Source organism: Phyllobates terribilis, unplaced genomic scaffold (genome assembly GCF_046119375.1).
Source record: "Phyllobates terribilis strain yellow unplaced genomic scaffold, ASM4611937v1 Scaffold_7__3_contigs__length_470593459, whole genome shotgun sequence".
Lineage (NCBI taxonomy): Eukaryota > Metazoa > Chordata > Amphibia > Anura > Dendrobatidae > Phyllobates > Phyllobates terribilis.
In genome coordinates, this window is record NW_027362767.1 from 95643196 (window position 1) to 95669725 (window position 26530).

A 26530-nucleotide genomic window follows, 5' to 3' on the forward strand; every position below is an offset into this window, starting at 1 on the left:
ATGGCAGTGTCACCTCTGCCCTCATGATACATGGCAGTGTCTCCTCTGCCCTCCTAATACATGGTAGTGTCACCTCTGCCCTCCTGATACATGGCAGTGTCACCTCTGCTTTCCTGATACATGGCAGTGTCACCTCTGCTTTCCTGATACATGGCAGTGTCACCTCTGCCCTCCTGATACATGGCAGTGTCACCTCTGCTTTCCTGATACATGGCAGTGTCACCTCTGCTTTCCTTTTACATGGCAGTGTCACCTCAGCCCTCCTGATACATGGCAGTGTCACTTCTGCCCTCATGATACATGGCAGTGTCACCTCTGCCCTTCTGATACATGGCACTGTTTCCTCTGCCCTCCTAATACATGGCAGTGCCTTATCTGCCCTCCTAATACATGGCAGTGCCTTCTCTGCCCTCCTAATACATGGCAGTGCCTTCTCTGCCCTCCTAATACATGGCAGTATCTCCTCTGCCCTCCTAACACTTGTCAGTGTCACCTCTGCTCTCCTGATACATGGCAGTGTCACCTCTGCCCTCCTGATACATGGCAGTGTCTCCTCTGCTCTCCTGATATATAGCAGTGTCACCTCTGCTTTCTTGATACATGGCAGTGTCACCTCTGCCCTCCTGATACATGGCAGTGTCACCTCTGCCCTCATGATACATGGCAGTGTCACCTCTGCTTTTCTGATACATGGCAGTGTCACCTCTGCCCTCCTGATACATGGCAGTGTCACCTCTGCCCTCCTGATACATGTCAGTGTCTCCTCTGCCCTCCTAATACATGGTAGTGTCACCTCTGCCCTCCTGATACATGGCAGTGTCACCTCTGCTTTCCTGATACATGGCAGTGTCACCTCTGCTTTCCTGATACATGGCAGTGTCACCTCTGCCCTCCTGATACATGGCAGTGTCACCTCTGCTTTCCTGATACATGGCAGTGTCACCTCTGCCCCCCTGATACATGGCAGTGTCACCTCTGCCCTTCTGATACATGGCACTGTTTCCTCTGCCCTCCTAATACATGGCAGTGCCTTCTCTGCCATCCTAATACATGGCAGTGCCTTCTCTGCCCTCCTAATACATGGCAGTGCCTTCTCTGCCATCCTAATACATGGCAGTGCCTTCTCTGCCCTCCTAATACATGGCAGTGTCTCCTCTGCCCTCCTAATACATGGCAGTGCCTTCTCTGCCCTCCTAATACATGGCAGTATCTCCTCTGCCCTCCTAACACTTGTCAGTGTCACCTCTGCTCTCCTGATATATAGCAGTGTCACCTCTGCTCTCCTAATACATGGCAGTGCCTTCTCTGCCCTCCTAATACATGGCAGTGTCTCCTCTGCTCTCTTGATATATAGCAGTGTCTCCTCTGCTCTCCTGATATATAGCAGTGTCATCTCAGGTCTCCTAATATATGGCAGTGTCTCCTCTGCCCTCCTAATACATGGCAGTGCCTTCTCTGCCCTCCTAATACATGGCAGTATCTCCTCTGCTCTCCTAATACATGGCAGTGTCACCTCTGCTCTCCTGATATATAGCAGTGTCACCTCTGCTCTCCTAATACATGGCAGTGCCTTCTCTGCCCTCCTAATACATGGCAGTGTCTCCTCTGCTCTCTTGATATATAGCAGTGTCTCCTCTGCTCTCCTGATATATAGCAGTGTCATCTCTGCTCTCCTAATACATGGCAGTATCTCCTCTGCTCTGCTACTACATGGCAGTGCCTCCTCTGCTACTACATGGCAGTGCCTCCTCTGTAAGCCTAATGCACTCACATTGGCAGTGCAGCCTGTGCCCCTGAATGTAGCAGAGCCGGATGTGAATGTGAGCAGTACCTGAGGGTTAATACAGAGAGGCATGGTGTGTGGGAGGAGAGAGCTGTGTGAGGAGGAACACTGGATCTGCTCAACTTGTCACAAGTGGCAGGAAGAGGAGAAGTGTAATGTTCTCCTGAGTGCCAGGCTGTAAGAATACTAGAAGAGGACTGCAATGTGTGTGGCACAGGGCACAGGTGCTGGCACAGCCGCAGTCTGGGAGGTGTGCTGGGGTGGAGACCAGTGATCAGCCCTATTCCAGTATGGGATACAGGCGGAGTGCTGGGACAGCAGAGCACACAGACCAAACCAGCATCTTCAACATGGGCACCATTGGCAAGAAGAAGGGCATCCAGTAAGTGACCAATGTCTGCCTTCTGTGTAATATGTCAATGTGCATATAATATACATGTAGTGATGCCCTCGTTGTAAAGCATGTAACATCTGTACATGTAATATACATATAGTGATGCCCTTGTTGTAAAGCATGTAACAGCTGTACATACAGTATAATATACATATAGCAATGTCCTTACTGTAAAGCATGTAACATCTGTATTCTGTACATATAATATACATATAGTGATGTCCTTACTGTAATGCATGCAACATCTGTACATATTATATACATATAGTGATGTCCTTATTGTAAATCACGTAACATCTGTATATATGATATACATATAGTGATGCCTTTACTGTAAAGTATGCAACATTTGTATATATAATATACATGTAGCGATGTCCTTACTGTAAAGCATGTAACATCTGTACATATAATATATATGTAGAGATGTCCTTACTGTAAAGCATGTAACATCTGTACATATAATGTACATATAGCAATGCCTTTACTGTAAAGTATACAACATCTGTATATATAATATACATGTAGCGATATCCTTACTGTAAAGTATGCAACATCTGTATATATAATATACATGTAGAGCTGTCCTTACTGTAAAGTATGCAACATCTGTACATATGATATACATGTAGAGATGTCCTTACTGTAAAGTATGCAACATCTGTATATATAATATACATATAGTGATGTCCTTACTGTAAAGTATGCAACATCTGTATATATAATATACATGTAGAGATGTCCTTACTGTAAAGTATGCAACATCTGTATATATAATATACATATAGTGATGTCCTTACTGTAAAGTATGCAACATCTGTACATATGATATACATGTAGAGATGTCCTTACTGTAAAGTATGCAACATCTGTATATATAATATACATGTAGAGATGCCCTTACTGTAAAGCATGTAACATCTGTACATATCATATACTTGTAGCGATGCCCTTACTGTAAAGCATGTAACATCTGTACATATAATATATATAGCGATGCCCTTACTGTAAAGCATGTAACATCTGTACATATCATATACTTGTAGCGATGCCCTTACTGTAAAGCATGCAACATCTGTACATATAATATACATGTAGTAATGCCCTAGTTGTGAAGTATTTTGTTCAAATTATGTTATTGTGAAACATTAATGATGATACATAATTGTTATATAGAAATCATTTGCAACATATTTATGAAGATGTCATCTTTCTATTGAATATTTGTGCTTCTTCTTTTCATATAAAACCCAATAGAAATACTTGAACAATGATATACTGTACATGTAGTATACACAGATGTGTGTTATGAGACCTCTGGTACTGTACGTATAGTATGCATGTAGTGGTGCCGGAGCTGTGAAGTATGTTAACTTTCCATATACATGTGATTTCCCAGCTTAGTATTATGAGTCCTTTTTATTTCACACATATTACTGTGCATATATTTACATGTGATTTCACAGTTTTGTATTATGAGACCTTTATACTACATGTATATGTAAATGTACACACATTTGATTAGTGCTGCTTTTTCTGTGAATAGTAAGGCCTTCATATTACACACACATACATGTTGGCGTACATATATGTTACTTGTGGTGCACCTGTAGTGTGTACATTGCATACACAGTTATTGCACTGCTGTGCTCCACATATACTATACATGTTGTGCTGTATATTGTGAGACCTTTATTTTACACACATATGTAAATGTACATATATTATACAGACGGTAGGGCTTCTGCTGCTTTACATTACACGATACTATACATATACTATACATATATTGAGACCTTTATATTATACACATTTTACTCTGCATGTATTATGAACACATGGGTGCGTCTGATCTTCTCTGTTTATTATCCACCCATATATTATCCACATATACATATTCATGTAGTTGCTTTGTATATTATGAGCTCTGAGTGTATATATATATATATATATATATATATATATAGGTGCCTATATATTTCTAATATCTGGATGTAATACGTGAGCAGCGGGCAGTGCTGTGACTGATGAGCTAAAACTCTGCAATAAAAACTCAAGTTTGCACTTTCAGAATCAGATAGTCACAATGGCTTAAATACACTACTGCACATAGCCAGACCCCATGTGAAAATACAGTAAAGCCGGCCATACACATGAGATGACTGTCAGTTGAACAATGCTTCGGCCGATCGTGGGGTCGGCTGCCATCTCGGCCAACTTTGCCATACACAAGAGCACTCACTCGACTGAAATCTACTGCATTGTCTATGAGAGAGCCGTCAACTGATGTGTCGGTCGGCGGCTTATCTCCGGGAGAACAATGCGATCAGCAGTCCGAAATTGGACATACAGAAATGCCATTTTCCCCCGACCATCATGGCTGTTGGCCACATACACATTAGACTGTCAGCTGAATCCGCCAATATCGGCAGGTTCTGCCAACATTGGTCTAATGTTTATAGGGTCTTTAAGGATGCAATTATACATATAGATATCTGTCCAATTTCTATCCAATCAGACCAAAATTGCTGAGTGTAAAATGCCCATTTGATCTGATTGAAATTTTTCTCATCTGCAGGTAAATTGACCTGACGTGCTAAAAAATAGGCCTGCTAAACAGAAAGGGTCCAATTCACTAAGGATGGCCATCAGATGGCTGTCGGCCAAATGCTGCTTCGACCAATTGTTCGGCCGACAGCCATCTCAAGTGTCTCTCCAAAACACAGATGTGCTCTTTCAGCCAAGCACTCCTGTGTTCTCTCAGGGAGAACGATAGTTTCGGCAGTTCGAAATCGGACATGCCTGATTGACATCTCTCCCGACCATCAGGCCACCGGTCCCCTCTTATACATTAGATCATCAATATCAGTGGGTTAGGCCAACATTCGTCTAATGTGTATAGGGGCCTTAAGGTTGGTGTTACTCACGCCAGACTTAATGAAGACAGGGCAAGATGTGCCTAATTCATGAAGAGGCACATGCTACATATTAATTAGGCACATCTTACAAGTGCCGTGCGCCTCCAGCAAAAATATTACTCCAGTTATGGATTGCATTTCCCTACCTAACAGTCTGATGAATGGAGTTTGCGGAATGCCAGGAGTTTGGTGGTGGACGATAATGCTATGAAACTGTTTTTCAGTGGTTGGCCCAGTCCCCTTAGTTCCCTGGAACTAAGGATATCAAGACATTTTGGACAATTGTAGCTTCCAACTTTGTGGAAACAGTTTGGGAAAGGCCTTTTCAGTTCCCCATGACTGTGCCCAGTGCACAAAGCAAGGTCCATAAAGACATAGCTGGGGGAGTTTGATGAGGAAGAACATGACGGACCTCACAGAGCCCTGACCCCATCCAACACATTTGGGATAAACCAGAAAGGAGGTTGTAAGCCCGGCCCTCATCTAACATCAGTGTCTGATCTCACAAATGCTCTTTTAGATGAATGGGCGAAAATTCCAATAGCCACCTCCAAAATCTTGTAGAAAGGCTTCCCGAAAGAGTAGGAGCTATTATAGCTGAAAAGGGAAAACCACCTTCATATTTCTGTGGATCTAGAATGAGATGCCATATAAGCTACTGCTAGTGAAAATGAATGGAGCAACAGTCAACCATGTGCACCGCCGCTATATCCTAGTGGTTGGACCACCGCCAATCTATAATTTAGGTGATAACTTATTTTCAGCAGATAACACCTTTAATGCCACTAACCAGCTGTGCCTTTCGAAGTGTTGAGAAACTAGAATTCCAGACATTCTCTTGACTTTCGGATCCACATCTTTCCATAAGGCTGTGTGCCCAATATGCATTTTCCAAGCGTTTACGCTGCGGAATTTAAGCAGTGGAAACGCTTGGGAAACGCTTGCTAATCCATTCTCCATGGTCCCCAATGACAAGCCGCAATGTCAATGCCCATTAATTTTGCGGAAGCGCTGCGTTTTCGCCGCCATTGAATTTCATTAGAACGAATGAAAAGTGCATCACTGCATCTGCAGATGCGCATTCCATGCGTTCTAATGTGCGGATGTTACCCGGGTGTGGAGGACAGGAGACTCTCCTCCGCACCCGGGTACCATAGAAAACTGTAAAAAAAAAAGAATAAAATAAAAAATAATGATTATATTCACCTTCCGATGGCCCCCGGACTCCTTCCCTGTGCTTGCCGGCAGATCGCGAAGGACTGTAGGACCTGCGGTGACGTCATAGTCATGTGACGGCAGGTCCTTCGGTGTAGTGCACCGTGATGTGTCGGCAGCCAGCATAGGAGCGCAGCAAGTCTGCAGGGGCCATCGGAAGGTAAGTATAGATTTATTTTTTACCATTCTCTCGGGTCACACTATATAAATCCATGCAGTTTGCATGGATTTATATAGTGTGACCTAGTTGTCACAAGCACTTTCCAAGTGATGCTAAAATCGTTTGGAAAGCGCTTGTCAACCCGCATGCGGAAATGCAAGTGAAGAACGCTTCACATCCGCATGTCCCTGGCAGGAAAATGCATGTACAATCCGCATGTACAATCCGCATGCGTTTTTTCTGCCAGGGAGATGCAGAAACGCTCAGGAAAAAATCTTGAGCATTTCTGCATCTTGGGCACATAGCCTAATGCATATCAGCAATGTCTGAAGTTATGTGCAGGCTCTTGTATGGTATAGTTAATGTTTTGGACCACAGATAAAAAATAGTGTGAGTCGGTGTCATCTAGAGCCAGGCTATAAATGTTTAGGGCATTACAGAACAATGCCAGCGTACAGTATCAGAGCCATCTCCATTCACAATGGAGGGTAGGTGGTGACCTTTAGCTTAGGTCGTGTCTGTTTGGGGCTGCTTTCCATGATAAGGATTTAGTCTCCATTGCCCTTCCTGGCAGAGTTCTCCTTGGAGTTGTGTTAGCAGTGATATGATTGCATTGTCTCCTCTGGCTCGGCCTTACATCCCCAGAGCTGCTATATATAAAGTAAAACAATCTTCTACAGATACAACAGAAAAAAGAAAGAAAGTCATTAATTCTATTAAATGCTCATTATTATTATATTTACTTATTTTTAGAATGTCGTCAGTTTCAATCGTTAGTCCCAGGGTTGTGCCAGGACTTGTGGCTATGATACTGGTGCACAAATGCACTCGTATTGCTCTTGTCTCCTATTGGCCTGTGATTTGTCTTCACAGATAGAAGCTAATGTTAGGGTTTTGATAGATAAGTGCTTTACTTTCTGAATATATTTATTATTTCAGTCAAATAGAAAGAGAAAATATTGGCACTCCACATAAACATGTTATCCCATCCACTTTGATGGTGCTCAGCTAATATTATGTAGATAGTCCAATAATATTGGAGAAGAAAAGGAATTGCGGCACTCACCCGTGCATAAAATTCAGAAGACTTTATTTCCAATGGATAAAAAATAGCATGTTACTGAATGGCATTCTCCTATGTATGGACAACAGCTGTTTCGCGCCAAGCAGGTGCTTCTTCCTGGTCCCCAAGTTCGGGACCAGGAAGAAGTTCCTACTAGGTGCGAAACGGCTGTTATCCGTATATACCATTCACTACCAGGTTGTTTTATTATCTACTTGGAAATGAAGTTTTCTGAATTTTATGCACGGGTGAGTGCCGTAATTTCTTTTCTTCTACATTATTTATTATTTCAACTATCTGACATTGAATACTCTGGACAAATGGAGTAAATGATGGGCTTATTTTATAGCCAACTACTGAACCCAGATGATTGAATGTCCGGTACATATTACTTCTTAGTACATACTCAATTATAGGGACCTCATGTCCAAGCATAGACCGTGATATCAGGACTGGCTGCGGATCTCCTGATGCATACATGAGACTGTTGCATTGGCATAAGTAGAAACCGGCCTAATAATAGAATTTCATCAATCTTTTATGCTATAAGACTGCGATACCACAATCGTTTTTTCATTACAGAGTTGTTGAAGGCAAATCCAAGTATAGATCATACACGTAAGACATCTGCAAAGAAGAGACTGAATTTGCCATGATTCGCATGCGATACTCCAGTCTTGATAAAATGTCAGCTAATGTAAGATGTGCCAAATTCATTAAAGGGAATCTGTCAGCAGGTTTTTGCTATGTAATCTGATGGCAGCATGATGTAGGGGCTGAGATACTGATTTCAGCAATGTGTCACATATTAGGCTGTGTGTTGTAGTTTCAGTACAATGAGTGTTTTATCAACAGGAGATTATCACTGCCCGGATTGCTGGCCACCTGAGTCTTGGTCCAACCACACCTCCTCCTTTGATAAGCAGCTTACTGTCAATATACAATGTACACAGAAAGCTGTGGTGTGGCGGGGTTATCTTTCTGAGCTTTGCTGCATGCTACATCTAAAAACTCTGATTGTATCACAACTGCTGCACCCAGTACACTAAGTGGCACATCGCTGGAATCAGGGTCTCTTTCTCTACATTATGCTGCTCTCAGATGAGGTAGCAAAAACTTAGTGACAGATTAGGTTCACACGACATATGTAGCCATATATTCAAGAGGTATGTGTGCAACAGTGACCACCGTCAGGATGGATACAAACGCATCTGTTCACCATAGGGACCTACTGTAAAGAACGCTATACTGTGCAATACACATTTCTTTGCAGTGTCCCTGCAGATACTGGTCAGATGGAGGCCAAAAGTCTCCGTCTGGTGAAGGTTTGCCTATTGGCTCATTATCAGATACGTCGGTATACTGTTGGCTAGGTGCACAGACGCAGTGTGCCCATGGCCTAATAAATGCAATGTTTGGGGTTGCCGAATGCCAGAACCTGAAATTCTCCACCTATATTGCACTTTTTGAAATACTGAATTAGTCATTCTGTACCCAGTCACAGAATCCTTCTAGTTCCATCTTGACCAGGTTACATGGTGGCTGTAGGCCACAGTGACATGACCTCCATGATGTGGTAACATCACGTGACCTTGTCAGCCAGTGGTCACAGGCCCCAATGCTATTTCATCAGAAGTGACATAACGTCCTGCAGACACTGGATGACCAAAGGAATACATTGAAATAAGTGACTTTGCTCGTTGCTTTGGGAAGATGCTAAAACTTTATAAGTCTGTTAGATATTTTATGCTAAGATTGAGGGCTTATATAAGCCGGTTTTGTCACAAGAGTGTGATATCACAAGCATCTCGGATGCTTTCGGCAGACAATATCTTTTCTTTTGACTTGATTCTGTGGAAAAACTAGGACAACGACCTGATTGTTTGGGGGTCACATTGCAGCCATTAACAAATTGAGGATATATCACACAAAACCCACAATTTATGTGTGAATATATCCTTGGAAGGTAGAGAAACAGTGGCCCCATCTCCTTCTACGAAGATAGACCGTGGCTTGGGCTGCGTAACTAGTCTCATTAGAAGTCAACTCTGATGGTGGCATCTACTCTGAAAGAGCCTCAGCTAAACACTGGTGGTGAAGAATTAATTATATGGAGATTGGTGTGGAGTGCTGGGCTGAAGCGCTATGAGCTAACATGAATGTGTGATATATGGCATTTCTCAAACACGTCTGACCAAAAATACTTGTACAATTTGCTGTTTTGTGACAATGTTAGAGCTGAAATTTTGCCATAAAAAAATCCAACCAAGTCGCATGCAAGTCACAGTCTTGTACAACTTGTGACCAGCGACAGAAAATCCAAAACATTTGGCAACATTTGCAACTCTGTTGGTCTGTTGAAGAATTATTTTGTGACTTATCAGCGGTAGAAAGTGATTGTAATATGGTCACAGAGTGATGCATATTTTTCCTCACTCCTCAATTCTTGAACCTCAAAATGCGGCAGAACAGCGAGAGGTATGCCATAGTATCGCAGGATGTCATGCATAAAGTAGCTTGACTAGTCACAAAGGCTGCCCCTCATCCAGGCTCAGTAGAGCAAAATCCCCAGTAATCATGTCCATAGAGACATGATTGAATCATAGAATGTTAGAGTTGGAGGGGACCTCCAGGGTCATCGTGTCCACCCCCTGCTCAATGCAGGACTCACTAAACTATCTTAGACAGATGTCTGTCTAGCCTCTGTTTGAAGACTTCCATTGACGTAGAAGTTACCACCTCTCGTGGCCGCCTGTTCCACTCATTGATCACTCTCACTGCCTGATTGACGTCCAAGCAAGTCCCTGACCGCCTTCCTCCACACATGTGCGTGAGCGGCGTGCACAGTGTAGTCAGGAATATGTCCGGCAGCTTAAAATTCCCATTGCACGCCTGAGGATGTTTGCTCATGTACATGAACGAGATTGTAAACGCCCGGTGGAGGCGGTCAAGAACTTGCTTGGACGTCAATCATGTCACTTTGGGCGTGATTACCGCAGATTTTACTAAACTGCACCTGGATGTGGTGCAGCCCCCATGACTACTAAAGCTACTTTACTTGACTTTTTTGCAAAATTGCTGCAACTCTTTACTAAAGGCATATTAGGAAGCCTTTCTAGGTGGTAGATTAAAGGGGTTCTCTTTAATTCCCCTTTTCCTGTTAGTGGCACCTTCGTGTAGGTTTTAGGCTATGTTCACATGTCCAGTAATCATCCGTTAGAACAGATCCTGCAGCAATTCGTCGTGAAAGTGGTGCAGATTCAACATTTTCGTCAGGCTAAAAAAAAATCTGATTTCAACTCAATTTTTGTTTTTTTTAACGTTGAGATCTATGGAGAATGGATCCATTAAGCTAGCCATCCGTTTTTCTTCCATTTGAAAAGGATCCGTTTTTTTGCTTACTGGATCCGTTTCAAATGGAGGAAAAACAGACAGCTGTTTAACGGATCCGATTTTTCATGGACTTCAATGTTAAAAAAATGGATTCAGTTGAAATCATTCTTTTTTTTTGCAGGATAAAAAGGTTGTCTGGACAACTTTTTTGACAATGGATTGCTGCTGGATCCGTTGTATCGGATGATTACTGAAATTCTGAACATAGCCTTACACTATATTTAATTCAGCACAAAAACAAAAATATAGTTTTTAAAGGGGCTCTAAACATGGCTTTTTTAATTAAAAAAGTGTTCAGCTTCATTGACGTGAATGGGGCTGATCTGCAACACTGCAAACATACCATGACACTGTTTTTTTTGGAAGAAAAGGGAGGCCCTTCTAGTCAACAGACACTTTTAACACCTTTTAGGTTGTCATCGAAGACTTCATCATCGCACAAAACATTGACCTGTTACTGGAAACTCTTGTTGAAGTCATTAGATGGGACAAAACTACAGTTGTAGGAACATTCCCTGCCATTTCCCTGAGAATCTCTTAGCAGAATACAGCCTGCCACGTACAGCAGCCTATACTCTGCAGTAACTCTGTCTCTGAAACGCCTTCTGTTACACGATTAAAGGACCCAGTCCGATGAATAATGATGATGGTGCTCTATAATGACATGGCCTTAACCGATTTTCACAATAAAAAGTAATTATTTAGTTGTTTCCAAGGTGATTATGGAAATATTTTGTTGAGAAGCTTTTCTCTAGAATAAGCGGAATCAGAACGTCACCCTGTCTCTGGCTTTTAGACTTCCTGCACATGATTCATTCTTCAGCTCACCTACAAGGAAGCGATACTGTGCTGCTTACTAGATCCTGCATGTTGAGGTGTGTTATGTTCTTTTATGGAAATACCCTACAGTCGGCCCTGACCAAAAAGCTGCTAGACATCACTTAGCACAATGCATTGACCTCCAGCACATGGGCTTGCTGTGGTCTTCTAAGCCACCCAATGCTACAGGGACCTGCAGTCTGGACCTGCTTCTGTACAAAGCCAATGAAGGAAATGCAGTGGTAAATCAGTGCTGGAGACCCTTCATTTTCTGAAGTGGTGGCCTCACTTAATAAAATGGATGAAACTTTTTAAACTTTGTATCATTTCATAAATTCCCGTTTTCAATTTCTCTGCAAGTTGTGGGTAAACGTTTATATATAGAGACTGAAAAGCTGTACAGGCTTAATATTTCTCACATTGCTTACATACTGTACAGTCGTGGAGAAAAGTTTTGAGTCTGACACAAATTTTGTTTTTCAGAAAGTTTTGCTGTTTCACTGTTTTTAGCTCTTTTAGTGGGATCTTCCTGTGGTTACTGCAGTGCAATTATCAGCATTTCATCCATTTTTACACTTTTATTGACAAATTCATCAAGTTTATGCACAGACTCAATAATTATACTGCTGACCCTTGTATTTCAAGATTCTGCCCTTCAAACAAGTGGCTGGATATCAGTTTCTGGGCCAAATCCTGACTGATGGCCGCAGGGCCGGCTCCAGGTTTTTCTGGGCCCCGGGCGAAAGAGTCTCAGTGGGCCCCTTTAACACTAGGACTACTGGACTCGTGACCCCGCCTAGAACTACTGAAAGGAGTCATTTTGACTCCTTGCTTGTTTTCGTTTATTTTTAGAGTTTCATTTGTGGTTATTTATTAATAATTATATTTTTTGTAATGTATTATTATTGTGAGATCCAACAGTAATGCTTTTGATTGTTTTTTTTCTGCTTTTCTTATTTTTCTACAGAAAATAACAATAATTATAATAGACGTTTTTCAAACATTTTTTTTTATTCAAGTGCACACATATAAACAACAACTGAAGAACAAAAAGCAGAGAAAATGTAGGTGGAGGAGCATAAAAATGAAAATATGGCGCAGAATTCACCTTCTAAACATTTGGTGTTTCGCATTTTAGGCATTGCCTTTGATTTATGGCAGTACATTGCCCACACAAAGACTTACCACAAGTCTTACAATTTCCGACAGATCTATTTTTCTTGCACTTTTCTTTGATCTGGCAAAATTTAGTTTGAACCATCACTTCTGAGCATGTAGAAACTTGGGACGTGGAACCCTTTTCCCTATCTGTGACATAAGGACCACTCAACTCTCTCACAAGCGTTTGCAAAAATGCCTTGCGTGACATTTTTTGGTGGGTAATCTCCTTGAATATTATCCATGCATTTATACCCGCAAAGTCTAAGGCATTTTCAAATGCATGAACAGGCCATCTCCTTGTGCATGTTCGTGTGGTATATTTTTGTGCCATCTGATCCACTACATCTACTCCATATTTTGTTTCATTGTAAAACTTTACCGTTTCTGGAGTTTTTTTAGCGGAATCAGACGCAACAACAACATCTGGATGGACGGAACTCAAAATGACAACATTTTTGTTGGGCTTTCCTTGATATACTGTAAGTGTAAAATTGTCTTCATTTCTAAACACTTTAGTGTTGTACAATTCCTCTTTCATGGATTTTATTTCTTTAGGCACTTCTCGCCTTATCTTGTTCAGTGTTCCCACGATGGTTGTTCCTTTGCTTTTTAGCTGTTTAGCTAATTTTACTGAAGTAAAATAATTATCGGTTGTAACATTGCGACCTTTTTTCCAAAACGGGTCCAATAACTTCATTACCACATGGTCAGCTAAACGGTCCTCAGCACGGCGTGTGTCATCTTTGCCTAGATAAGGGAAGCCATTTGCCAGATATTTGCTCCTCTTATCAACAGCTAGCCAATATTTGTGGCCATATTTATCTGGTTTGGAAGGCATGTACTGCGTGAATGGACACCTAGTTTTTCTTGGGAAAAGTTGCTCATCCACCGTTATGTATGGGCCAGGTTTGTAACACGCAATACAATTTTCAATAAACCTGTCCCACACAGTAGAAAATAGAGCAAACTTGTCCGTTTGCAGTCTCTCCGATCGAGTAGATTTCTCATCAAATCTGAGAAACCTCATAATTTCAACAAAGCGGTCCCTAGACATTGTCGCTTTGCAAAACGGTATTCCCCAGTCATTACACCAAATACTGCTAATCGAGTGACGGTTCGTGCCAGATATTCCACGAGCATAGAATATCGCAATGAATGCATCTAGCTCCTCATCAGATAGAGTTTGTTCAGCATTACACAGTAATACAAGCAGGTAAAACACAAGGAAAATGTGAAAAGTTGACATGTAAATTGAACTACATCTATATGAACATCAGGGTAAATAACACAGAGTGAAAAAATTATGCACAAAACTTTATAGCAACATTTAGTGACAAAAGGACCTCAAAATATAGTAGGGAGTCAAAATGACTCCCTTCAGTAGTTCTTGGTAAATTTTGAAAAAAACGCGCAAATTTTTCACCAAAATTATTTATTCTCACAAAATCTTTTTTCACATCATATTTGAGGAAAAGTCACCGAGTTTCAAGCCGGAATTCTGAAAAATGTAGTCACAGAAGAGAAATAAAAAACGAAAGGAGTCAAAATGACTCCATCAGTAGTTCTAGTGTTAACATATACCACGATTCATGATGCACAGATACGGCGGAGAAATATAGATATATAATACAATGCAAAGATTTCACTTCTTACATTACATGAGTGATATCTATTGTAAATTCCACAATAGCTCAGAAACCGGTGAATCGCTCCACACAGAATACTGGCCCCCATATAAGGCTCCATACAAGATACTGGCCCCCATATAACGCTTCATACGGAATACTGGCCCCCATATAAGGCCCCATACTGAATACTGACCCCCATATAAGGCTCCATGCGGAATACTGGCCCCCATATAAGGCTCCATACAGAATACTGGCCCCCATATAACGCTCCATACAGGATACTGGTCCCCTTATAAAGCTCCATACAGGATACTGGCCCCCATATAACGCTCCATACAGGATACTGGTCCCCTTATAAAACTCCATACAGGATACTGGCCCCCATATAATGCTCCATACAGGATACCGGTCCCCTTATAACGCTCCATACAGGATACCGGTCCCCTTATAACGCTCCATACAGGATACTGGCCCCCATATAATGCTGCATGCAGGCTGTTACCCCCCACATAATGCCCCATACAGGCTGTCCCCCCCCTTATAATGCTCCATGCAGGCTGTTACCCCCCACATAATGCCCCATACAGGCCCCCCCCTTTTAATGCTCCATGCAGGCTGTTACCCCCCACATAATGCCCCATACAGGCTGCCCCCCCCCCCTTATAATGCTCCATGCAGGCTGTTCCCCCCCACATAATGCACTATGCAGGCTGCCCCCCCCTTTATAATGCCCCATGCAGGCTGTTCCCCACCTTATAATGCCCCATGCAGGATGTCCCCCCCATATTATGCCCCATGAAGGATGCCACCCCCCCTCTTTATAATGCCCCATGCAGGATGCCACCCTCCCTCTCTTTATAATGCCCCATGCAGGATGTCACCCCCCCCCTTCTCTTTATACTGCCCCATGCCTCCATACATTAAAAAAAAAAAATCAAATACTCACCTCCCTTCTCCTCACCTGCTACCTGCTGCCCGCTGCCCGCTGCTCGGGTCCGAACTCCAGCGTTGTCGGCGTCTTCCCGCTCAGCGCTCCCTGTGACGGCTCAGGGGAGGGCGCGGTGTAAAGACGTCACCGCGCCCTCTGACCTGAGACGTCACAGGGAGCGCAGAGCAGGAAGACAGCTGATCTGCGGAGGCACGGGGAGAGGTAAGTATCCGCCTGCCGGGGCCCTGAGCAAGCGGCGGAGAAGGGCGGTCGCTGACACCGCTCTCCTCCGCCCATAGCCCAGCAGGGTGCGCGACCGCCAGTGGGCCCCTCTGCCTGCTCAGGGCCCCGGCATTTGCCCGGGTGCGCCGGGTGCTGACGCCGGCCCTGGATGGCCGCCTATTCTTGTCTAATCAGTGCTTGGAGTTTATCACAATTTCTGCGTTTTTGTTTGTCCATCTGCTTTTTGAGGATTGATCACAGTTTCTCAATGGAATTTGGATCTGAGGAGTTTTCTGGCCATGGACCCAACATTTCAATGTTTTTTTTCACTTAGCCACTTGGGTATCAGTTTTGTCTTGTGACCTGGTCCCCATCATGCTGGAAAAAAGCATTGTTCATAACCAAATTGCTCCTGGATCTTGAAGGATATTTAGATCCCATTCTTTATTCATGGCAAAATTGTTAGCGAGCCGACTACCTTGGGCGAAAAAGACCACATGAATGGTCTCAGGATGCTTTACAGTGGGCATGACACAGGACTTATGGTAGTGCTCACTTTTTCTTCTCCAGGCAAAGAGTCTGAAGGAGGCTTTATTAGAGAAAATAGCTTTACCCCAGTCTTCCGCAGTCCAATCCCTGTAGTTCTTGTAGAATATCAATCCGTCCTTGATATTTTTCTTGGAGAGAAGAGGCTTCTTTGCTGCTGTTCTTGACAGCAGGCCAGCCTCCAAAAGGCTTCACCTCACCTGCTTGCTGCTATTTCTGAGCAAGCTCTGCACTGGTGTTGAACCAATTCCATAGCTGAATCCTCTTCAGGAGATGGTCCTGGCACTTGCTGGACTTTCTTGGGCGCCCTGAAGCCGCCTTCATAGTAATTGAACCACTCTCTTTGAAATTCTTGATGACATGATGAGTGGTTGATTTAGGGTCAATCTTAAACAGTAAGGGCAATGATCTTGCCTGTAAAGCCCTTTTGATGCAAATAATTGATGACTACATGTGTTTCCTTAAAGGTAACCATGGTTAACTGGAAATCACATCAGAAAACCCTAAGAAGAGAGAAGTTTTAGGTCTTTAGTCCTCATTCAGATGTACATTTTTCATATGCATGTTCTATTTGTGTTTTTCATGGCTATAACACATACACATTATAGTCTATGGAGCAGTTCAGTTACGGACCATATGTCTGCAAATAAGCACACAGACATGGCTGATTTTGATGATAAGTTGGACGTATCAGTCACCCACACAAGTCTGAGTCTGTAAAAATCACAGACCGCACATGGATGCCATCCTTTTGCTGTCCATTTTTAGCACTGTAGGGGAAGTTTTGAAATGTATTTTTGTTTGTTTGTTTAGGCACACGAGAAAATCAATGATGGTAAAAATGGACACGCTGACCAACCAGTGATGAAAATCTTATCCAAAACACTGGTGGAAATCAATCTGTTTACTTTTTTTCACATATTTTTTTACATTCAGGAAAAAAACCATACATCTGAATGAGGTATTCCTGGTCTTCAGCCTCTGGATGTAGACATAAATAATTCTATTCACTGCTAGAAAGAAGTGATCTTAAAATAAGCGATGGATTAAAACTCCAAATATATTAGAAAGTTTTACAAGTTGTTTGAATGTATTGAAAGTTGCTTATCGGTATTGCTACTTGTTTCCTTTCACTTATCCATTATCAGTGCTTGCTTAATAGTAGTTTAAAGGGAACCTGTCACCAGAAAAAACCCTATTATCCTGCAGCTATGAGGTTAATCTGCAGGTTAATAGCGTTATTCACCTGCCCGGCGCCTGCACGTAGCCAAACTCTGCGGGGAGAAAATTAACTTTATTCCCCCCGACAGCATTTGGCTTCCAGTCATAGGGGCGGCGCTGGTGGGGTTCAATCACTGCTCTGAGAATACAGAACGGCGGCTGTAACTGCACCCCTGGCCCTAACTGACAGCCGGCCGTAATGCGGAGTCTGTGTTAGTCAGTGGCAGGGGCGCGGTTACAGAATAACCGCCGCTCTCTATACTCAGAGCAGTGAGTGAAACAGCGCCAGCGCCGCCCCCATGACTGAAACCGGAATGCTGCTGGGAAAATAGAGTTCATTTTCTTCCGGCAGCGTTCGGCTAAGTGAAGGCGCCGGGCAAGCTCACAACACTATTATCCTGCAGATCAACCCCATATATGCAGGTTAATAGCGTTTTTCTGGTGACAGGTCCCTTTAAAAAGTTTTCCAGTCCTAGACTATGTTAACTTATTATTTTTTTTGCTGTGTTTTTTTTTCTGCAGCCAAAACCTGCTCTCTCGGCAGTAAAAAAGCTGCTTACAAAAAGCAGGTTTTGCTGCGCTGCTTATTTGCTGCATTTTTGGTGCAGATTATATGTAATTTGTCTACAGTACATGTTTAATAAAGTTAGTTTTCACCAAAAAAGCAGTGCTTTTTCCACTTTTTCACCGCTTTCTATGGTGAAAAAACACTGCAAAAACACTGAAAGAATTGACATGCTGCAGTTTTCAAAAAAGCAGTTTTCCAATTCAGTCAGGAGAAAAAAAGCAATCGTGTGCATGAAATTTCTGAAATCTCATAGTTTTTCCTGGTATTGTAAAAATCAGCTTTAAATTTTGCATTTTAGAAAAAGCTGCAAAAACGCATTGTGTGAACATAGCCTAAGGTCTCATTCAGATAACATGGTCCTTGTGATGCACAGACTGTTCGTGGGTCTCCTTACCTGGAGACCTGTAATATGAACCGTGTTACACGGACGTCTGAAAGAGGAAACGTCTCCAGTCCCTCTATGTGACTGCAGATTGTCGATCGTGACAGTGTGTATATTGCACACTATCACAATTCTTACACCGGAAAACCCCTTTATCCACAGTTGGAGCGCCACAGGTTACAGATCATTAATAGAAATGCAAGCTGAAATCTTTTTTGTATTATATGTAATGGAAGGATTTGCTTTTTTGTAAATCTTTTATTTTTTACTTGACACAATGTCTAACACACAATATTACAGAAACATGCACCTAAATACAAACACAGTGATTGTCAAGCGTAGCAAAGTATTATGGAGATTCCAGATAAGTTAAGTGGTCTTTACAATGATAATAACTATGGGTCAGAAAGCAGGGGAGTAATTAGCCGCCATGATTGAGTAGATTGAACCAGTTCATATCTGCTTTTTGTGCCTTAAGCAAAATCAAAATCTCAATCCAGTCTATTAAATGAGATGACGACTCATGTGTCTCATACTCAGGACATTGTGATCACAATTTCTCCCTTTACAATAGAGAAAATCAAATACTTAACTGCATGGATATCAGTCCCTCTCCATATGAATCTATCATCATACCATACTCACTAAATCTGACCCTATGCTGTCACCATCCAACTAAATAAGGTCGTAATATAAGTTTATAGTTGTCAGAGCTTTTATTTCTGATACACAGTTCCAAATCTCCTGCATAGACAAAAAAATGATATAAGCCAAATTTAGAAATCATTCAGCGCAGAATGTGAATCTAAAAACCATAACGTGGGTATTTGTTATGTAATCTGAGAGCAGCATTATGTAGGGGCAGAGCGCCTGATTCCAGCGATGTATCACTTACTGGATTTCTTGGTGCTGTTTTGATAAAATCCCTGTGTTCTCAGCTGTAGACATAGCAGTGGTCAAGGTTTTGAGATTTGTATAACCCCGCCCACACCACTGATTGGCTGCTTTCTGTTTACACTGTAAGCAAGCTTGCCAATCAGTGGTGGGGGTGGGGTTTCACAGATTGGCCTGACTGCAGTGCACATGAGACCTAGTCCTGCAGTGATAATCTCCTGCTGATAAAACACTGATTGTATTAAAACTATAGCAAACACACTAATAAGTGGCACTTTGCTGGAATCAGGCTTTCTACCACTACATTATTCTGCTTTCAGATTAAATAGCAAAAACCTACTGACAGATTCTTTTTAAGGCCAGATATACACTTCCTTGTGTCATGGTCCGAATATGACCACAATCCATAGACTGGCCATGAATCTCCTGACCCAAACTTGACGGCGTCGTATATGCCTACGAAGCTGTTGAGTTCAGCCCGGGAGACCCGCAGCCGGCCCGTGAATGGGATTTAGGCCATGGCCTAACTATCAGTATTTGGTCAGTATTTCTCAGGAGTGGGAGCCAAAACCAGGTGAGGAATAATCAGAGAAAAGGTATAATAGAAACAAGTCACCAATTCTGCATTTATCACCCATTCCTGGTTTTGGCTCTCACTCCTGAGAAAAAATACTGACCGAATACTGAAAGTGGGACCGTGGCCTTAATGTAACAGTCCTAAAAGCAGCACTGACCCTCTGCAGCACCTTACAGGGTCCCTGTCTGCAGATCCCTGAATAATTTCGACAAGGTTGAGCTCTTGCCGAGTCCTGCTGCTTACTCTGGGGTGGAGCGTTTTCTCATACACTCATGGATAAGATATCTTCTTGATCCAAGATAGTCTTCCGTGACTGGCATACGGGATCCCTGGCAGGCACTATAATACAATTACAAAGTAGTAACAATAGTTTCTTTATAAAAGCCCTGAACTCCAAGCTGGTAATTGATGATTCATTGATGGTGGGAAAGTACCCAAACTCTCAGCTTTCTTTAAAGCCCGGCATGCATGATGAAAACGTTAACCCTGTGGAATCGTCAGGAAATCGGTCAGAATTGTCACTTTTCATGGAAGGAGAATTCGGCACAATGATTTGCGATGGGCATAGGGGAGGAGAGCTAGGAGGGAAAGCTGGAAGGTAGTCTTCTTTACGATCACTGGCTATGTAGATGTTGCTAGATTACGCTCTAATGGTAGTTCTGTAACTGATGCATGTGCGGTCTCTTTCTTTCTCAGTAGACCTGCACATGGCTGTACCACTATTCCTAGACTGGCGCTGGAATTAAAGCAAATCATCCATTGCACATCGCATCCCAAACTTCCCCAGGTCACTCCCATACGGGTGATGATGCCTCTAGGACAGCTCATCAAGGGAGCCAGCTTGGATGAACTCATACAGATGTGCATTCAGACTTTTGGTAAGTTATTTCAACTTTTTTTTTCTTAAGTATATTCTTACAAGAGCGTCGATGAGGGTCGAAAGATAGAAGTCAAGGACAGTGTTATTGTCTATGTCCTCCTCTTCCTCATGTAGACCTTAAATCATGAACAGACACCGTTCTAATGTAACTGATGTTTTCCTAAATTCGGTCCTATTTAGGAAAACATTATATCACTCGATACTTTATAACGCACCACTCTGCTACATTTGCGCACTTTTGCTTCACATGTTATTATATTGTATTGTTATTTTTTCAGCAATCATTTATATCTATTAAAAATAATTATTACTAATAAAAAATAATAACATGGTCTAATCATTAGTTCTGGTTTTCCAGAGTAATCGTATGGTTCTGGTATTCTGATCACTAATAATATCAATAATAATAGTTCGGATGCATTGTCCCTGCTGTATCTTATCGGTGTCTCGGGTATAAAAGGACAAAGTGACTTATCCAGCTTCAAAGGAACTAGAGGTTTTGAGTGTTTCTTAATGCCAATGTATGTAAAGGGAAGCTGTCTGCTTTTTTTTTTACATAAGGAAATATTGGAATCCATGTAAAGGAGCTTATTATCCCACAATAAAAATGTATATATTTTTTTGTAAAGATCATATGTAGCAGTCATGAGAAATCTAGGATAGAAGCCATATGCTAATCAGGGTGGAAGTGCACTGAGGGCGTGTCACTGCACTTACAAGAAGCCAATCCGAATGCACTGACACGCCCCCCAGTGCGCTTCCACCCTGATTTGCATATGTCTTCTATGCTAGATTCTCATGACTGGCATATAATTTTTCTAAAAAAAACGATTAGATTTATTACGTAGACAGGCAAACCACTACTTCCATGTGTAAAAAAAAAAATGCGGACAGGTTACTTTCATAAAACTGAATTTTGAGACATTGGATATTGTTTTAAAAAAATGGCACAATACAAAATGTGTTCCTATTTCCAAATTTTGGACTCAAGCAAGTGACCAAACACCGAGTCTACTATCAGAGGTCGTATCTATCTCATATATCATGTCGCCTGATGAAGAGTTATCCAGGTGAAACATCGCCTAACTCTGAACAAACTGAGTATTGCTTCACTATTATATGTAGTTTATACTTGGATCTGGGTTATCATTTGGGATAAATAATAATCCTACTCTGATGAAGCAGATCCAACACCGAAATCACAACTGGTTAACATGCAATGTGTCCTAGTGGTTGATGGAAACATTTCTGAGCCCCCAATGATCGGGGCTAGATGGTAATTAAACAAAAATAACCCGTATCTCGAAGAGAAAACATTGGTCTGGGCAGGGACACAGTGACGGGGCGTATGAGACGTCACTGCGACTGGTGCCGGAGCTATAGATAAGTGATGCCGCTGCTTCCTGAGATTAGCAGTGAGACAGTGCAGGTGGTCCAGAGGGAGAGGAGTGGAGATCAGGCATGGTCTGTATCCTCAAAACCTCTAAATAAGTTTGATGGGATCCATTTTTGGGACCTTTCTTGTGTGTTAGAGTCAGATAAAAAAGTATATGGTGGGGAATTGCATAGCTAGAAATCCCATAAGGGTATGGACACACGTTCAGGGTTTGCAGAAGAAAAAATGTGCTGCAAATGGTGATGTGTTGGCAGAAAAAAAAACTGCATAAAATACAAACGTTTTTGCCGAGTTTTTGTTGGATTTTTTTTATATGTGTTTTTTGCTGTGGATTTTTCCACACTTATTAGGGTGAAATCTGCAGCAAAAATGCTGAATGAATTGACATGCTGCAGACTTGAATCTACAAGGAAGAAATAAGCAACATGTGCATGAAACTTCAGTAATCTCATTCACTTTGCTGGTACCAGGAAATCCTTCAAGTTTTGTGACAAAACTGCTCGGAAAAAAAAAACGCAACAAAAATACAACGCGTACACATACCCTAAATGTTGTTTTACAATTTTTCGTTCATCACTGGTGTGTTCTGCTTGCGATCTGCAAAGTTCAGGTGACTTTCCCTGTCCCCTTTACAACTTATAAAAAGGAAAAATAGGAATGTTCCAGCGATATAAATGTAAGTATTAAACTTCAGTGATTTAAAAAATTGTGACTGACATATCACAGAGGTTAGTGCAGAACGACACGTTTCGGCTTTCAAGCCTTAGTGATAGTAAAGTTCTCAATGACAAATATGCACTTATATATCATTAGAACACGTGACCATATGTGACTATCAACCAATACTAAACCTATCCCAATTAAGGACACACCCTTGGGAAATAAAGGGTTAAAAACATTTAAATGCACACTGGAAAAAAAAAGTTTTCTATGTATATTGCAATATCAGATCTTGTCTAATGTTCACTCCCCCTGGAGTCCTGGTTTGTGGTTTATAAATCCAAAACGATTCTCTATTGAGGATCTTTCTTTTCCCCTCCCCTGACGGCTTGTGAAGCTTTTCTATACCCATAAATTTAAGTGATGTCACATCTCCTTTGTGGACTTGGGAAAAATGTGGGGAATCCGCTGACACATTAATCGCTGTTGTACTGGCTGTATCTGACATCTGTCTCCTGATGCGTTTTCTCAGGGGTCCTACAGCACAGCCAACATACTGTATTTTACATAAACAACATTCAACTGAATAGATAACCCCAGTGATGTTACCAGGCTCGGACTGGCCCACAGGAGAACAGGAGGATCCTCCGGTGGGCCCCCTCTTATATGAGCAGTACTTGGCACAATATACTTGAATCCCTGTGTACAGACAAAGGCAGCATCTTATTCACTCAACAATCAACCCATGTTATCGCTATAGAAACTTGTGAGTTAGAATAAAATCATATTTTCATGTAGCTGAAAAGTGCGGCCCTGGAGTTGACACAATTGCACGAAATACTTTGCGAATATCCACATTTGTAAAAACCCTTCAAAGAGAGCTAAGTATTTCCTGAATTTTCTGCAGGTTTTGAAAAAAAAACTGGGAGATAAAATAGTACCCAATGTGGATGCATTTTTTTTTGCAATAAATCTGATGTTGTTGTTTGCAATCTCTGACAGTTTTATGTCCTGATTATGTATTGGATGATATTTTTTAATGATGTTTATAATGTCAAAATATTGCAGACTATATTGTGTCAGAAATGTAGTGATGTGTTTGTTATTCTTGTCATTATTCCTATGGGCAGTATTTTTCAGAGTTTTTTTGTCACTTCCTGCGACTATTGAATTCGCTCTGTCCAATGTCCATTTTTTATAGCCTTTCTTACAACCTTGATATCACTTTATTACGCTCTGTAGAAAAACTATCAATCGAGGAGCAGTTCATCTTTGTTCTGATTAATTCTCCTACTGGAATATTTTTGATTATGTGTGGAGGAGGACACGAAAGTGCCTCCAATATTGAATTGCTGTTTGTTGGTTTCCTGTTGGGAAAAATGGAAATGTTTTTCTTCGAAATATTAGCCACTGAAGTGACATCAAGGTAACTTACATTTACAATTTATTGGGAAACTATTATCAGCCATGCTAATCATTTATACTTAGAGCATTAAAAATGTCTCCTGGGGATTCCTACTAGAATTGGTACAATTCGATTCGCACGATCCGGTCTTTCTTTTGATAATTCGGCTTGGTGAGTGATCATCGTTGCAATGTGACGTTGCATCAGCTTGGCTAAATAAAAGAGGAGCCGCAGATGCCGTAAGCTATGATACGGTTCTCAGAGCTCCTGTCCAGTGACCAGACTACGGACGTGGCCAATGGACCGGCTAATCAACCCACACCATCTCTGGTTCCTTCCATTAGTTGTTGATGACCTTTCTAATGTAACTGATGCCGGCATTGCTTCTGGGTTTCGCTAACCAGATCTTTATTTAGTTGACCCCATGCCACTTTTGGTTCTCCTTAGAGGTGTCACGGTGGAGTACGGAGAGTCAGAATGTTTGACTCTCGGTGGATATGCTGTGGTTTGGATCTGCAGGCGGAAAATCCTCAATGTTTTACAGTAACAGAATAATGGATGAGATTTTGCCAAATCACAACGACAAGCTGCGGGAAAAAAATCTATAGCGGAGATCAGGACTGTAGAGTAGGAGTCAGGATCATGGAGTTGGAGCCGGTGTCCATTTTGGTGGGGTTGAATAAAATGGACAGACTCCGACTCATAAAATATATAATGAATTGGGTACAGTAGTACAGTGCAGGATGTGCTGTAAATGTTTTCATAAGAATTTGGGAAAGTTATGAAATGTCCTATAAATGTCTGTTCTGTTCCTGATCTAAGGATCTGGGCTTTTAGTTGAGATGAATCTGTGCTGCACTTTATGTACACGCTCAGTAGTGAGGCAGGGCTGCACTTTATGTACACACTCAGTAGTGAGGCCGGGCTGCACTTTATGTACACGCTCAGTAGTGAGGCAGGGCTGCACTTTATGTACACGCTCAGTAGTGAGGCAGGGCTGCACTTTATGTACACGCTGAGTAGTGAGGCCGGGCTGCACTTTATGTACATCCTCAGTAGTGAGGCCGGGCTGCACTTTATGTACACGCTCAGTAGTGAGGCCGGGCTGCACTTTATGTACACGCTCAGTAGTGAGGCCGGGCTGCACTTTATGTACATCCTCAGTAGTGAGGCCGGGCTGCACTTTATGTACACGCTCAGTAGTGAGGCAATGCTGCACTTTATGTACACGCTCAGTAGTGAGGCAGGGCTGCGCTTTATGTACACGCTCAGTAGTGAGGCAGGGCTGCACTTTATGTACACGCTCAGTAGTGAGGCCGGGCTGCACTTTATGTACACGCTCAGTAGTGAGGCAGGGCTGCACTTTATACACACGCTCAGTAGTGAGGCAGGGCTGCACTTTATATACACGCTCAGTAGTGAGGCCGGGCTGCACTTTATGTACACGCTCAGTAGTGAGGCAGGGCTGCACTTTATGTACACGCTCAGTAGTGAGGCAATGCTGCACTTTATGTACACGCTCAGTAGTGAGGCCGGGCTGCGCTTTATGTACACGCTCAGTAGTGAGGCAGGGCTGCGCTTTATGTACACGCTCAGTAGTGAGGCAGGGCTGCACTTTATGTACACGCTCAGTAGTGAGGCAGGGCTGCACTTTATGTACACGCTCAGTAGTGAGGCAGGGCTGCACTTTATGTACACGCTGAGTAGTGAGGCCGGGCTGCACTTTATGTACATCCTCAGTAGTGAGGCCGGGCTGCACTTTATGTACACGCTCAGTAGTGAGGCCGGGCTGCACTTTATGTACACGCTCAGTAGTGAGGCCGGGCTGCACTTTATGTACATCCTCAGTAGTGAGGCCGGGCTGCACTTTATGTACACGCTCAGTAGTGAGGCAATGCTGCACTTTATGTACACGCTCAGTAGTGAGGCAGGGCTGCGCTTTATGTACACGCTCAGTAGTGAGGCAGGGCTGCACTTTATGTACACGCTCAGTAGTGAGGCCGGGCTGCACTTTATGTACACGCTCAGTAGTGAGGCAGGGCTGCACTTTATACACACGCTCAGTAGTGAGGCAGGGCTGCACTTTATATACACGCTCAGTAGTGAGGCCGGGCTGCACTTTATGTACACGCTCAGTAGTGAGGCAGGGCTGCACTTTATGTACACGCTCAGTAGTGAGGCAATGCTGCACTTTATGTACACGCTCAGTAGTGAGGCCGGGCTGCGCTTTATGTACACGCTCAGTAGTGAGGCAGGGCTGCGCTTTATGTACACGCTCAGTAGTGAGGCAGGGCTGCACTTTATGTACACGCTCAGT

At 42.5% G+C, this 26530-nt stretch overlaps 1 protein-coding gene across 4 annotated transcripts in view; it reads left to right on the forward strand.

The window, feature by feature from the left end:
* The window catches only part of RASGRP1 (RAS guanyl releasing protein 1), a 142258-nt gene that overhangs the window by 37180 nt on the left and 78548 nt on the right, over nucleotides 1–26530 (forward strand). Inside the window, exons 1-2 of one of the 4 annotated variants that reach the window (XM_073639014.1) lie at nucleotides 1767–2165; nucleotides 20569–20750. In XM_073639014.1, coding sequence (XP_073495115.1) covers nucleotides 2074–2165; nucleotides 20569–20750 — 274 coding nt within the window. In that variant the 5' untranslated portion in view covers nucleotides 1767–2073. Of the gene's footprint in view, nucleotides 1–1766; nucleotides 2166–20568; nucleotides 20751–26530 lie in introns of those variants that run through there. The other 3 variants (XM_073639015.1, XM_073639016.1, XM_073639017.1) reach the window with 3 other exon arrangements.